This window comes from Odontesthes bonariensis, chromosome 22 (genome assembly GCF_027942865.1).
Source record: "Odontesthes bonariensis isolate fOdoBon6 chromosome 22, fOdoBon6.hap1, whole genome shotgun sequence".
NCBI lineage: Eukaryota > Metazoa > Chordata > Actinopteri > Atheriniformes > Atherinopsidae > Odontesthes > Odontesthes bonariensis.
This window is the reverse complement of record NC_134527.1, coordinates 22,790,012-22,802,938: the sequence shown is the minus strand read 5'-3', so window position 1 is coordinate 22,802,938 and position 12,927 is coordinate 22,790,012. Positions and strand designations below refer to the sequence as shown.

The following is a 12,927-nucleotide window of genomic DNA, read 5'->3' as shown; positions in this document are numbered from 1 at the left end:
CATCCCAGAGATGATTTAAGTAAAAATGTAATAAATTGCAACGGTGGCTAACGCTGAAATAATAGTGGTAATGTACAGTGCCCTCCTGCAGGGGGAGGTAGAGCGCCCCAAAGCTGATAGTCAGTCCCTGCTAAAAAATTAGAAGAAGAACGAGACCTCCCGCTCCGCCCTCTCGGATGCACTGTACAGAAAAAGCTAACTGGGAAATAAATATAGAAAAAAAAACACAAACATTTAAAGTCAACGCAATTATTAATTTGAACAATGAGCGGGATACCAGGGACTGCTGTCGTCCAGGTCACCAACCTGTCCTCGGCTGTGAGCAGCGAGCAGATGCGCACTCTGTTCGGTTTCCTGGGAGACATCGAGGAGCTGCGCCTCTACCCGCCCGAGTAAGCGCCACTCTCCTCGGCACGGCTAGTTAGGCAACACCGCCGGCTTGCGGCCTATTCGTGGTCCACAGGAATTTTAAAAAATGAAGGAGTCTCAGGTTTAATGGATAACTAACCTGCGTTTTCTTTCTGTTTTTTTCCTACTTCGCAGCAACGCTGCCCTGTCTTTCTCGTCCAAAGTGTGTTACATAAAGTACCGAGAGCCTTCCAGTGTTGGTGTGGCGCAACATCTCACCAACACTGTTTTTATTGACAGAGCTTTGATAGTAGTACCATGTGCGGAAGGTGAGTGCAACCCGATTCATTCGAAAAGGTAAAATTGATGTTGCCGCCTTCCCTTGAATTCCTTGCTTTGGTGTTTTTCATTGTGGGGTTTTTTCTTCACATGGAAAATTATCCAGTTGTGCCATTGGTTACTTCGGCTTAGGTTTTCAGCCATTTTTACCACAAGTATTTGACACAGGTGACGGGTTTTATTGCCAGCTAATTTCTCCGAGCACACAGCCAAGGTTTCCGTTTGGTGTCACAAGGCGGTTCTGACAGATGCTGAGGGCAACTTCACTTAAAAAAAAAAAAAAAAAAAAAACTGGACTGTCTGGAACATGTAGCTCGTGCATCCTTAAGAATGTGACTTGTTACCAAAAACCGAATATAAATCCATTGTAACACAGTTAATTCAATCCTTTCTCTCTTTAATTATTTTTTTTTAACTTTGAACTCCCCCTCCTATTTGGTGCCACTGTTGTTCCCTTGTGTACAGTCGCAATGATATCACCTCTAACCTGATGCATTTGTCCACGTAACTTGGTGCTGGATGGCTACTGAGTTTATTAATTTGGTTTTGTATGTTTTTTCTGTGTGATTATGTGTGCATATCAGATGACTAGACTGGCCCAGCTGTTACACTACACTAGCCTGAGTCAGGCATTGTTTTCCAAGCCACTATCCCCGATCGGGCCAACGCAGCCTTCAAGGGGGAATGTGACCCGGAGAATAGCCCGCTGAACCTTCCAAGATGGACACCTTGTCTCTTTTTTTTTTTTTTTTTTTTTTTTTTCATTTATTTTTTATTTTATTTTCGGTTTGTTTTCCTTTCATACTATCCCATGTTGTCCAATCTCTATTGTCTACCTAGAAACTGCAGTTATCTCTAGCGTTGTGTTTATATTTGTTATTTTTGTTTGTTATTTTGATTATTGTCCAACCCCTACCCCCCTCTCTCTTTCTGCTACAGCTGCAGCTTGTGTGTGATTGAATTCTGTCCAGGTTGCTTCGGCATATCGGTGGGGATGTGTGTCACACAAAGGGATGCTAGGAGGATCACTAACATTTTAATTCTCTTGTCTCCTACACCTGTTGATGTAGTGAGGGGCCAGTCTTTTTGGAAAAGTGAGCCCCAGTAATGAAGCTGACATCTTTAAAATTACATAGGCACTTCTTGTCTGTTCTCAAGGATGTAAAGAAGGCAACATTTACAAGTCTTTTCCTCACATTGCTACGTTACTGCTCTGATATGGATGTAAAGTATTTTGTAATAACTCAGAACTGATCAGCGAAGCATTATTTCCTCCTCATAACATTCTCTGCATTGATAATGTTTTAAAGATGGCTGCTAGCATTAAAGGGGGAAGCCTTTTATGTTAAACAAATGGAGATCTATGCTAAATTCCTCCACCTGTTCTCAAATAAATCTGTAGCCTTTATGTCTTCTCCCCCCCAGCATGGAAGCAGAGTATAATTCAGAGGAATGAGCAAAATTCCTAATTGGTTGTCTTTTTTTTTTATAATCGCTAAGTTTTGGCTAACAGTTCTTAAAATTGTTGTTCTTTTCTGTATCTGATGTCCTGTGTGCTATTAGTGATGCAGCCATTGGGGTTGTCTTGTGTTGCACACCTTTCCAACACTGCGAAACGATCACCCCCCCCCCCACGGAAAAGCGTCCATGCTTGATATCGTATGGTTCATGACCAATATGTTTCCAGTACAGGTGACCCATGCATCAAAGTGTTGACTCATTCTCTGCATTGTTTCTTTTTTTCTCTTTTTTTTTTTAAACCTATGAAAAGAGAACAACGACAGAATCAATGCTCTTTTGCTTGTGAAAAAAAATGTGTAATTATTTCCTTTTTTTTTTTTTTTTTTGCACTTTATATTATAATACACATTGAGAAGAATAATTCTATAAAAGCAAAGTAAGGATGTTCGGCCATGAGTAGACAGTAGAACACTTTTAGGACTGTACGGGGAAGTTTATGCTCTCTTTCTCTCTAGAATACAGTGGGCTAATTGTGCAGACAGAGATAAGATTGCCTCTCTTGCCTTCACTAATATCCGTTTTGTCCTGCAGGGAAAATCCCAGAAGAGGCCAAGGCTCTGTCACTGCTGGCACCTGCCACCCCAGCACCCAGCCTGATTCCTGGCGGAGGATTGCTACCGATTCCTACTCCGGCTCCACTTCAGAACGTGAGACAATGGCCATTTGTTTGTCATTTCTTCCGCATCTCTCAGCGACGTCGGTCAAATGAAATCCCTTTTTGTGCTTTACACCTGCAGCTGAACCTCCCCATAGTGAATCGAATCTCCGCTGGTCTGAGCCCCACTTCGTCGTCGCTCGCCCAGCCTCCGCTCGTAGGAAACGTTGATCCCTCAAAAATCGACGAGATCAGGAGGACTGTTTATGTTGGCAACTTGAACTCGCAGGTAACGCCAAATCTGGATTTTTATGTCCTTGAAGGCAGCGTCCAGGTTAACTGTTTAATATGGTTTCAAAAAGACACATTTTTTTAAAATTGATTTATTTCATTGCCAGTTTGGTTCATTTTGAGTCAGATGATGAATATTCTTTTTGGCCATTTTTGGACCATGTGCTGGGCTGGTGCCACTACCAGATTAGAGTTAGTTCAGCTCTATGGCGCTCAAAGGAGTATTTATTTTTCTATAGAGAAAGAATCCTCACAGATCTGCAAAATGAAGTCACTGTTCCAACACTGGTTGTGTATAATCAGTGCGTAACCTGTGGCAACCAACAAGTCAGATTTTCTTGAGCATTTATGATGAACCAGACAATTGGGGGAAAAAAAATGTTTTTGCTCTGTGGAATCCTGGGTTCGCAGCTTTTGTGTTTCTTCTTCTGTGGTATTTTTGTGACCTGGCATCAAAATTCCTCCCGCTGTGTCTCTTGAGTGGCCACCTGCGATCGGACCGTAGTTCCCCAGCACATGCAGCTTTCTAGGACATCGCAATTCGGACATTTAACACGTTTCAGTTGCAGCGATTGCTCACTTTAGGCCGGTGTCTCTGAGGAAAAGAGCCACGATTAACTGATTCCGGTCAAGTTCTGCTTTGTCCTAATAAAATCCCATCTGTGCCGAGCAGAGCTGCGCGCGACTCGGCTCTCGGCATCCGGGGGAAGGTCAGTCGAATGACAACTCCTGGGACTGGCAGGGCGGATCATCAGCTGTGAATCTTTAGCACAGCACTCACAGTTGCCTTGTTCACCATCTCTATAGAAATAAACATAAACGACCAGCAGGAGATTTTTTTTTTTTGAGATTTTTGATGCTGCTTTTTGCAGAATATTTTCACCAGAAAACCCACAGAAAAGAGAGGAAACCTCCGAGTGTGATCTCCCCTGCTTAGTCTCATCATGTTAGTAGGTGGTCTGTAAATGTGTCCCATAACCCTGTAGGCTGATGCACGTTTCCCCCCACTGGAAGGAACATTTTCAGTTATATGGGACCCAAATAAAATGCCACAGCTGCATTTTTGTCAACTTTAGACACCATATGATATGCTCTCAACTCCAGAAAATGTGTATTTTGTTTCTTTTTTTTGTAACACGTTTCCTTTTGTCTGACGAAAATTGTACAAAACTGAGCTTCTCAAACTTAAACTCAAAACCCTTTAAGACTACATGTCAGTTCACAGGCTGCTGAAAGCGTTTCCAGACAGCCGCTCACCTCTTTAAAAATCCTGATTTAAAAAAATATATATATATATATATATATATTTAATTGATTTTTATTTTTATGATTTATTTATTTATTGTATGACCGCAGCGTCATCCGACCAAATCCCCATTCAAGCATCTTAAAGACGAAGGTCTGAGCAGACAATTCGGCTTTGCTTACATGTGCGATGATCTCCCGCAGAGAAAGTTCGAGGCAGCAGAAGTGTGTCTGAACTTATTTGGTCTTTCTTTCCCACAGACCACCACTGCGGAACAGCTGTTGGAGTTCTTTAAGCAGGTGGGAGACGTGAAGTTTGTGCGAATGGCCGGCGACGAGACCCAACCGACACGCTTCGCCTTCGTAGAGTTTATTGAGCAGGACTCCGTCGCCAGAGCCCTGACCTTCAATGGAGTCATGTTTGGAGACAGACCCCTGAAGTACGTCCCCTCCTTATTCTGCAGCTCAGTCCAGATTCGGGGATTGGGGAAATGTTGTTATATGGTATAATTTTCCCAACATGTGGCATGCTCTTTCAGGGTTAATCATTCCAATAACGCCATAGTGAAACCCCCCGAGCTGACGCCACAAGCTGCTGCCAAGGAGCTGGAAAGTGTGATGAAGAGGGTGAGGGAAGCCCAGTCCACCATCGCTGCCGCCATCGAACCAGGTAGGGCGTTTTGATTTGCCGCGTGTGTGAGGGTTGCAGCTGCTGAGCCGAAGTTGTCTCCACCCTGACGCTGAATCTGCTGTTCGTACTTCAGCAGAACCAGAGAAGTGTTCCTCCAGTCGCTCGCAAAGGTCCCGGCGGTCTCATTCACGTTCGCACTCGAGATCTCGCAGGAAAAGGTCCCGCTCCAAACACAGGTGCCCGACCTATGCTTTCAGTGTACGCTTTAGCAGCGCGGTTGTGATGTCGTGCACTCGCTGACCGGTTTGTTTCTCTCCTTCTGAAGCAGACCGCCACAGAGGCCGTGGGCGGGCAGCGACTCCCACGGCTCCAGAAGCGGTCACAAGAGGCGCTCTCGCTCCAAAGACAGGAGACGCGCTCAGAGTCGCTCCAGGTTTGTAGGCGGCAGCCAACTTAGATTCTGATCTCCAAATGGTCTCAATGTGTAACTGCTGATCGGTCGCTGAGCTCGATGTGCAGCCCCATCCACTCCTGGCTATTTCAGACTGGAAAGTGTCAGATTCTGTAGCACCAAGAAAACCAAACACAACAAACCTGTTATTCCTGCCTTTGACAGTAGGGGTCAGCAGGTTTTCAATTAAAACCTTTAAATACAGTAAGGTGTGAATTCCAAGTCGTGTATTGATTTTAAATAAGCTGCTTCCAATGCTTCAGTGCATTTGCTGATCAAGTTTACATTTTGTCATCAGAGTCCATAAAAGGAGGAGTAAGGATCGATCCAGAAGCCCTCGAAGGAAAGCCAGATCGCCTTCGCCAAAACGGTGAATCAGTTACATCCCACCCTACCAGACTATTTTCAGTCCTGCACTTTATGCTTTCAAGTACCTAAAAACCACGCGAGCAAATGTGCTGATTTACTTCAACTGGATTCTTTTAGAGGAAAGAGGGAGAAGAGGAGGGAGCGCAGCAGGGACAGGAGGGAGCGCTCCACGTCGAGGAAGAGGAGCCGCAAAGATGAGGACCGGATAAAGAGCAAATCCAAGACGACAAAGGTAAGGAAGCTCACTCGAGAGTCACAAATAAGAATTCAGCAGAGGGAAACTCGCATCAAATCCAACTTATTTAGAAAAGCACTGACAGTAAAAGCAGAATTTTTCAGTTTAAGAGTAGATGAACACCATGTGTACAGCCGGCTTTATTTCTCTAAACGGCAATCCCCATTAGATAAAGCCACGTCTTGGACAAACTAAATTCAGTTGGAGTGTTAGCAGAACACACACACACACACCTTTTCTCAGCAAAGCTCTTGGGAAGGAATACACCCGACTGAAACTGTTCTGGTTGAGCAGCAGTCTCAATATAAACCAAAAAGTTTCAGGCTACTTGCCAAACGGTGCTACAGCGGAGCTCAGTGGAGGCAAGGCATCTTTATTTATATAGCGCATTTCATACCACAGCGCTTTAATTCAGCCCTGTAACCACAGTCCAGCGCCCTGTCCCCTCTTAACTGACCCACACCAGATCACAGCAGGAATGCTTGTTGGGTTCCATAGTTGCCAACTAGATTTCGCAACTTTTAGCATCTTTTTGGACCGTTTTTTTTCCTCCTCTTTTCCACCGCAGACAAGCGTCGGCTGTCGGTTTTAGACAAACCCTAACTGCATTAGACCGTCTCTCTCTGCTTAAACTGAGTAAGTGCAGGAGAAGCAGCACAATAAATGACCTGAAAGGGAGTGGAAGCAAAAAGTTGAGGGCAAAGTAAGGTTTTTTTAATTTGCTTTACAGTCTTTAAATCATGGAAATGATACATCGTACATCTCCATTCAGCCTAGAATTTCTGGGATGTAATATTTGGTTCATGTTGCCCAGGCGTTTCATGTGTTCCTTTACCGTTTCTAGTCCTTAACTAAGAAAATGACAAATCCAAACTTCCAACTTTGAACATGTCAAGTCATAAGAAGCGCATGCACTCCAACAAAGAGCAAAGCAATGTTTAATACTTGCATCATGACGCTTCCTGCTCTTACAGACTGTAGGCTGTGTTGTTAGTGTTTTATTTTTAGTCAATTTGTTTTGTGGACGGCATGACTCTGATGTGGGAGCTGTGACGAGACGGCAGAGTTAGAGTTCAGGGAGGTCAGACGAGGAGGAGGGGTGGGGGGTGCAGGTGGATCCGTTTCAGAGAATATCGGAGAAACTGAGAGTGCGTTCGTCTGGTGTGCAGCTCCAAAAATAGAAAATCAGTTTGTGGCGAGCAAACTTTTATTGTTTTGGGGAGTCGCCACTAATAACACTAATAACACTAATAACACGTGGGAAATGCTGCAGCGCTGGGACATACTTTCACTGTTTCTTGATAGAAATGAGGCACAAGTGAATGAGCGCTTCGTAGTAGATGTATAATTCGGTCCGTATCCCTCAAAGCGTCGTGTTTGGTACACAACCTTTGCTTTGACAACACTGGAATCTTTTGGGGAAATGTGCGACATGTATCTTTTCGTCCTCAGCACATTCAGCTATCTCATATATCTCATATCTCCTCGTTTCTTTTTGGTAAATGTTTACCAAATCTTTCTATCCGTTTCGCACATCAGACCACATGACCGACCTACTTCTCTCAGTTTAAGGCAGAGATGCACCCAAACGGTGGCTGTGAGATGAAAGGTGACACGTTTACGGTCCTATCACACCCCATCTTTTTCTGCCGATAACGATCAGAGCGTTTGTTTGACGGCTCGCGTCTTGTTGCTGCAGAGCTCCCGGCGGTTCTCTCATGCACGCTCGTTTCTGAAGTTCTGCAAACGCCAAATATGTATTTTCGGGTTTACTCTCCGCTGCTGGTGGAAAAAAAAAAAAAAAACATCTACAAACTTATCGAAACGCCTAAGTGTAGCACGGTTCTCTCCTCTGCCGTCCATCTTCACAGTAAAACAGTCCTATTGATACAAGATCTGGATGAATTCACTGTTTGTTAGTAAATCACTTCTCTCTTGTTGGTGATCTAAATTTTCCACCTGTCGGCTCGCATTGACAGCAGGAATTCTACTAACCTGAAACCTGGTTTAATTGGAGAAAAAAAAACGCTGCATAAAACTCTTTGGATTAGTTTTTACTGAAGGTGTTTCTGTGTGCCACGGCACATCTGCAGCAACAGCTGCGTCTTCCTTGAGCTTCAGCAACACGGCCCCGAGAGTGTTATAAAACGCTTTCTTTCTAGAATAACTTTTCCCCGCCATCGTTCCACTGAAACGACACCAAAGGAACGTTTAAGATAATCCGACAGGGAGTTCTGTGTGAATGAGCTGATAGTTTCTGACACGTTTAGCCACCGGACATAAAGACAAATCTGTGAAGGAGTTTTTCTTCTTCTCTGGTTTCAGGTAAACACGCTGACTGTAAAATAAGCCCCGAGTCTACCAGGGTGGGCACGTTTTTGTTGATGGATAAAGGAAAGAAGAACAAAAGTGTGCAATGTTTAGATAAGCGTGACTCTGACTTGGATAAGCTATCAGACGGCTGCTAATGTGTCACATATATCAGGTAAACCTGAGAGTGTATCTGCAAAAACAGGAAAGACGTTCAGATAAAAAATACTCACTATTTATTGGAGCTGCTAATACACCAAGTATAATGAAAACGGATGCAATAAATGTCATCTTGGGGGTTCAGTCAGTTCCCTGTAAATAAACATTTCAAAACTTCAGCACCGCCATTTCTTATTAATGGAAAGACTTTGCAGTCCCCAAACAAAATGGAAATGGAGATTCCAGACGCCTCGTCAACGAGCGCCAGAGCCTTTTTCACCTGAAATGTTGTCGTTGTTGTTGACGAGGTTTGTGTGCTCTCGTTCTTCTCAGCCGGAAGCCGATTATCACCGAAAGGAAAAGGAAGCGTACGGAAGCTACAGAGAGGACTCGGCCACGCCGAGCGAGGACATGATGTCGTCACCCTTTGCCCAGCACAACGGCAGCTACAAGACGCACGGCGAGGAGGACGCACCTCTGGGCGCGCACGCCACCAAGTGACTTGACTCCGTCTAAGTATCTCAGCGCCCATCGTGTGCGTATACATAAACACTGAATTACCACTCGGCTCGTTTTCCTCATCGCAATCCCCCCGACATTTCCTCCTCTTCATGAAATACACAAGAACTCTCTTATTGAGCCCTTTTCCCACCTGGCGTACATGTTTCTCTAACACCTCAGTGAAGCACTAAAGGGCGCTTCTGTTGGCTCGTGTGTTTTCCACCGGTTTGTTCACTGCTTTTAAAAGTCCCACCCTCGCGATAAAGCCGCAGACATCAACCACATCGGATTGGAAACTCGCGGGTCTGAGCCAGCTGCAGAGTCCCTGAGACTTAAAAAAGGGACAGTCCGGCACGTCTCAGAAAAACCGAGTTCATGCTCCCGTCAGTTTGAAGCCGGTTTCAGCTGTGGCTCCGTCTCTGACGGTAGATTAAAGAGAAGAAAAAAAAAAGAACAAAACGACATTTATATCAGTATCTGTCGCAGCTCGGTATGAACGCAATTTCCAACACGATACACACCAAAGCCCTGCTTTGTAAGTAATAAAAAGTCACGTCTTTATCATTGTCTTATTTATTTGGTAGTTGTCCTCGTGCCTGTGGTCCATGTGGAAAGATGACGGGGTTCACAAACGGTCAGTTGCAATGTAAAGGGAAGAAGAAGGCAGCTGTTAGATGTCGGGTTCGATCCTCAGCTATGTGCAAACGGGCAGCATTTCACACTGAACAACTTCCAACCTGCAGCGACTTCAAAAGCCAATTTATCCGCAAAGCTGACCTGCTTCTCGTCAGTAGAACGCGTCACTTTTTTGTCATTCTAACTGTAATATTGCCTCAGAATCGATCATGACTCTCCCTTTTGGCCTTTTTAATGTTTTATATTTATGCATTTTTGTTGAGCTGAGCATGTGACAGATCGACCTTAAATCAGTTCAAGTAAACAAAGGAGCTATAAAGCTGAGAATTCAGTCGATAAACCATGAGGTACAAAATGTTTCCACAGACTATCTCCCTGAAATGGACGTCTCGGTTCATGTCACTTGTTTTTCTCATTTGGTCCCTCCCTATGGGTGTAATTGTTTGTTGTTTTTTTTTTTGTCCAATTCTGTCGCTCTAGTCTCAACGTGGCCGCGACAACTTCCCTTATTTAGTTTGTTTATTTACTGAGTGAAGCCGTGACGTTTAGATGCTACAAGAACCGCAAGGCTGCTACTGCACAGTGTGAAAATGAGAAGTAGAAAAAAAGAAGCTCAAGCCCCTCCTGGGGCCTCCACCCCGTTGTACTGTTTCTAACTAAGCGATCCGGATAGCTACCCAAATTCAGGACATTTCCTCTCCGATCTCTCTCTTTTCCAAGTTTTTATGGAATAGTTTTTAAATAATTCGGCCGAGAGACCAAACAAAGTCGCTGAAAACTCGCTGTCAGGTCCGCGTTCCGCGTCGTCGAAGGAACATTTCAACTCCGAGGTTCGTGAAGGTCTCTTCATTCCCCGTTTTGCATCCTCTTCCCGCATCATCTGGGAGCCGAGCTCGTGCTGCAAGATCTACTCTGACTTGGAACGTTGTAATTATAAGATTATTGGATATGTGTTCTGTTTTTGCTGTGAACTTATAAAACACACACGTTTCTCATTTAGTTAACATGAAAGCATTGGTTTATTGCCTGTTTTGTAGGTGTACATGAAAATGTTTTTGGTTTTTTTTACATACACACACACACACACACACACACACACACACACAAACACAAGTAGCTGCAGCAACATCACAAAGCATCATGTTCCATTGTCCCCGCTATTGTTGTAATGCTGTGAGACTAAAACTACTAACTGTTTTTATACACAACACAGGCTTCTGATGTACAGAATGGCTGCCGGCTCATATTAAAGGAGAAGCTGCTGCTGGTTCAGAGTGTAGATGAGGCGGAACGTGAAAAGTCAAAGGTCAACAAACTGCTTGCAAGCACAGAAATAGTCAAAAAGTGCCTAGACTACGATTGTACAGAATATTCTAACAAAAATATTGAGACTTGTTTTGGATGTTGAGCGTAAAAAAAAGAAAAAAAGAAACTGCTGAGATGTAATGTTAAAGTCGTGTAAGTTGTGCTTGGTAGCAGAGTAGACGAAACATTCATGGGTCTTTTTCAGTTTTGTTTTTTTCTGTAATTTTGATGTTGTTATGAGTGTAATTGTGTCCAAAACTGTCCGCAAAGTGGCCCCAGATTATGTATATATTTTAAATGGTTTACTTTTAGAATGAAATTTCATGGCTGTTTTTGGCCCAATTCCACTTCTCTGGCTTTTACAACCCTTTTTTTTTTTTCTTAAAAGTTGCTTTTACTTAGTTTTCCAGCTTTTTTTTTGTTTGTTTGTTTTTTTTATAGACATACGAAAGCTTCAGTCTGAAGTGATGAGCCTCAAATTTCAGGAGAATAAAAAAAAAAAAGCAAACCTTTCAGATCCAACTGACGACGTGAAGAATTGTGTTATTTTTATTTCTTTTATATCACTGTATCCACTACATGAGGTAAATACTGTAAAAACATTTGGCTGCAGGGGGATTTGAGGTTTGATGCTGCGTTTGGGAATCCGTGCACCGGTTTGGTGACACTTTTTGAAAAGCTTGGATGTATGCACATAATCCCCTTCAGTTTGAATCTGAGAATACATCTTATCTGTTTCCAAACACTCTCAATAAAGAGACTTTTCATTCAGTTAGTTTGCTCTGTTGTTGATGCCTTCTCATCTCAAACGGCAAGAAGGTAAGTGGAGTTTACAGCCGATCCAAATGTTTTAATCTTAGGTTTTCACTTTGCCATTGAAATACGGTAAAATCTGAAATCAGCCGGGACAAAATTAGCTTAAACATTCATCCTCCATCCTGCAGGCTGCACTGCAGCTCAAAACAATTATGTTCTCTGGTTGGTTCTACTCATCTGCAAAAATAATCTCTGGACTTTGGATTTAGTGCCATTTATCAAAGAATAGCATCGCTGGGCACGTTTCAATTTTGAACGTCGCCACAGAGCAGCAGCAAGGTCATCCGTCTCTTGTTCCTGTAACTCGGTGCTTCCGACACAAGAAATGAGGGCAGAGATCTGATGAATGCAGCAGCTGCAAGTGTTAAAACTGTTACAAACCGACTCCACGCAACCCAGAATTAAAACGTAACTTTTTTTTTTTTCTTTTTGGTAGGTAGCGGCTGATTATTACAGGGATGCTGATAGTGGGATACATACAAGGTAACCTTTTTGGTATCTATTCATTTAAAAAAAAAAAAAAAAAGTGACTAAATAGATATACTCAGTTTGCAGCAACCAGGATTTGTATCACTTTCCGGATGAAACTGGGTGATATTTGGTCCCAGAGTCCAGGACTTTAAAGAAAAACTTCCTAAAAGTCACAAAAACTTCTTCATTTGTTGGTTGAAAGGGGAAAAAAAGTGTGATGGTAGGTGAAGATATGTCATATATCGTATGAAAAGTATTTAGTGTGGCTATAAAATGCACAGAAATACAGTAAATTGTGTGCTGTCATAAAGAAACCTCTTGGACAGCATAACAAATGTATACATGAAAGCTGAATAAGAAGTGGTGCCCTTTGCCTTTCTGCTGTCTGCTAAATAAGCCGTCTCTGGAGTAAAACAGAACTGATAAAGACTAACAATATATAACTCAGATACAATCTGTGTGAACTATGATAATAGGCCTCAAATAGTCCTCTGTCATAAGATTGAGACACTTGTCTGTTGAGCTCATAGGAGGTGTTACAATCCCCAAACATCTGCACCGTCTTGTGTTGCTTGTTGAGGAAGCGGTAATCATTCCTTTGGGGTCATTGGCTGGGCACCCTCCTTCGTCTATTCTTTTCTCTCCAAGCATCCCGGGTGAGACCTCTTACACTTTTACCTCTGGTGTCAGCCCAGTTGGCAAGC

At 43.3% G+C, this 12,927-nt stretch overlaps 1 protein-coding gene across 6 annotated transcripts; it reads left to right on the top strand.

Moving 5' to 3' along the window:
• Positions 1-137: 137 nt before the first annotated feature.
• On the top strand, positions 138-11,707 carry srek1 (splicing regulatory glutamine/lysine-rich protein 1). Of its 6 annotated transcripts, none has more exons than XM_075455431.1 (12): positions 587-677; positions 1,272-1,473; positions 1,627-2,379; positions 2,740-2,855; positions 2,946-3,092; positions 4,601-4,779; positions 4,879-5,009; positions 5,104-5,206; positions 5,296-5,403; positions 5,720-5,791; positions 5,908-6,022; positions 8,828-11,707. In XM_075455431.1, exons 3-12 carry the CDS (start codon positions 2,349-2,351, stop codon positions 8,993-8,995), a joined length of 1,170 nt encoding a protein of 389 aa, XP_075311546.1. In that variant the 5' UTR covers positions 587-677; positions 1,272-1,473; positions 1,627-2,348; the 3' UTR covers positions 8,996-11,707. The 6 variants fall into 6 exon arrangements, with proteins under 6 accessions (XP_075311543.1, XP_075311542.1, XP_075311541.1 ...); XM_075455430.1 differs by having other exon boundaries at positions 1,272-1,781; positions 2,251-2,379; XM_075455428.1 differs by lacking the exons at positions 1,272-1,473; positions 1,627-2,379 and adding an exon at positions 138-392 and having other exon boundaries at positions 544-677; positions 5,107-5,206.
• The last annotated feature ends 1,220 nt before the right edge of the window (positions 11,708-12,927 follow it).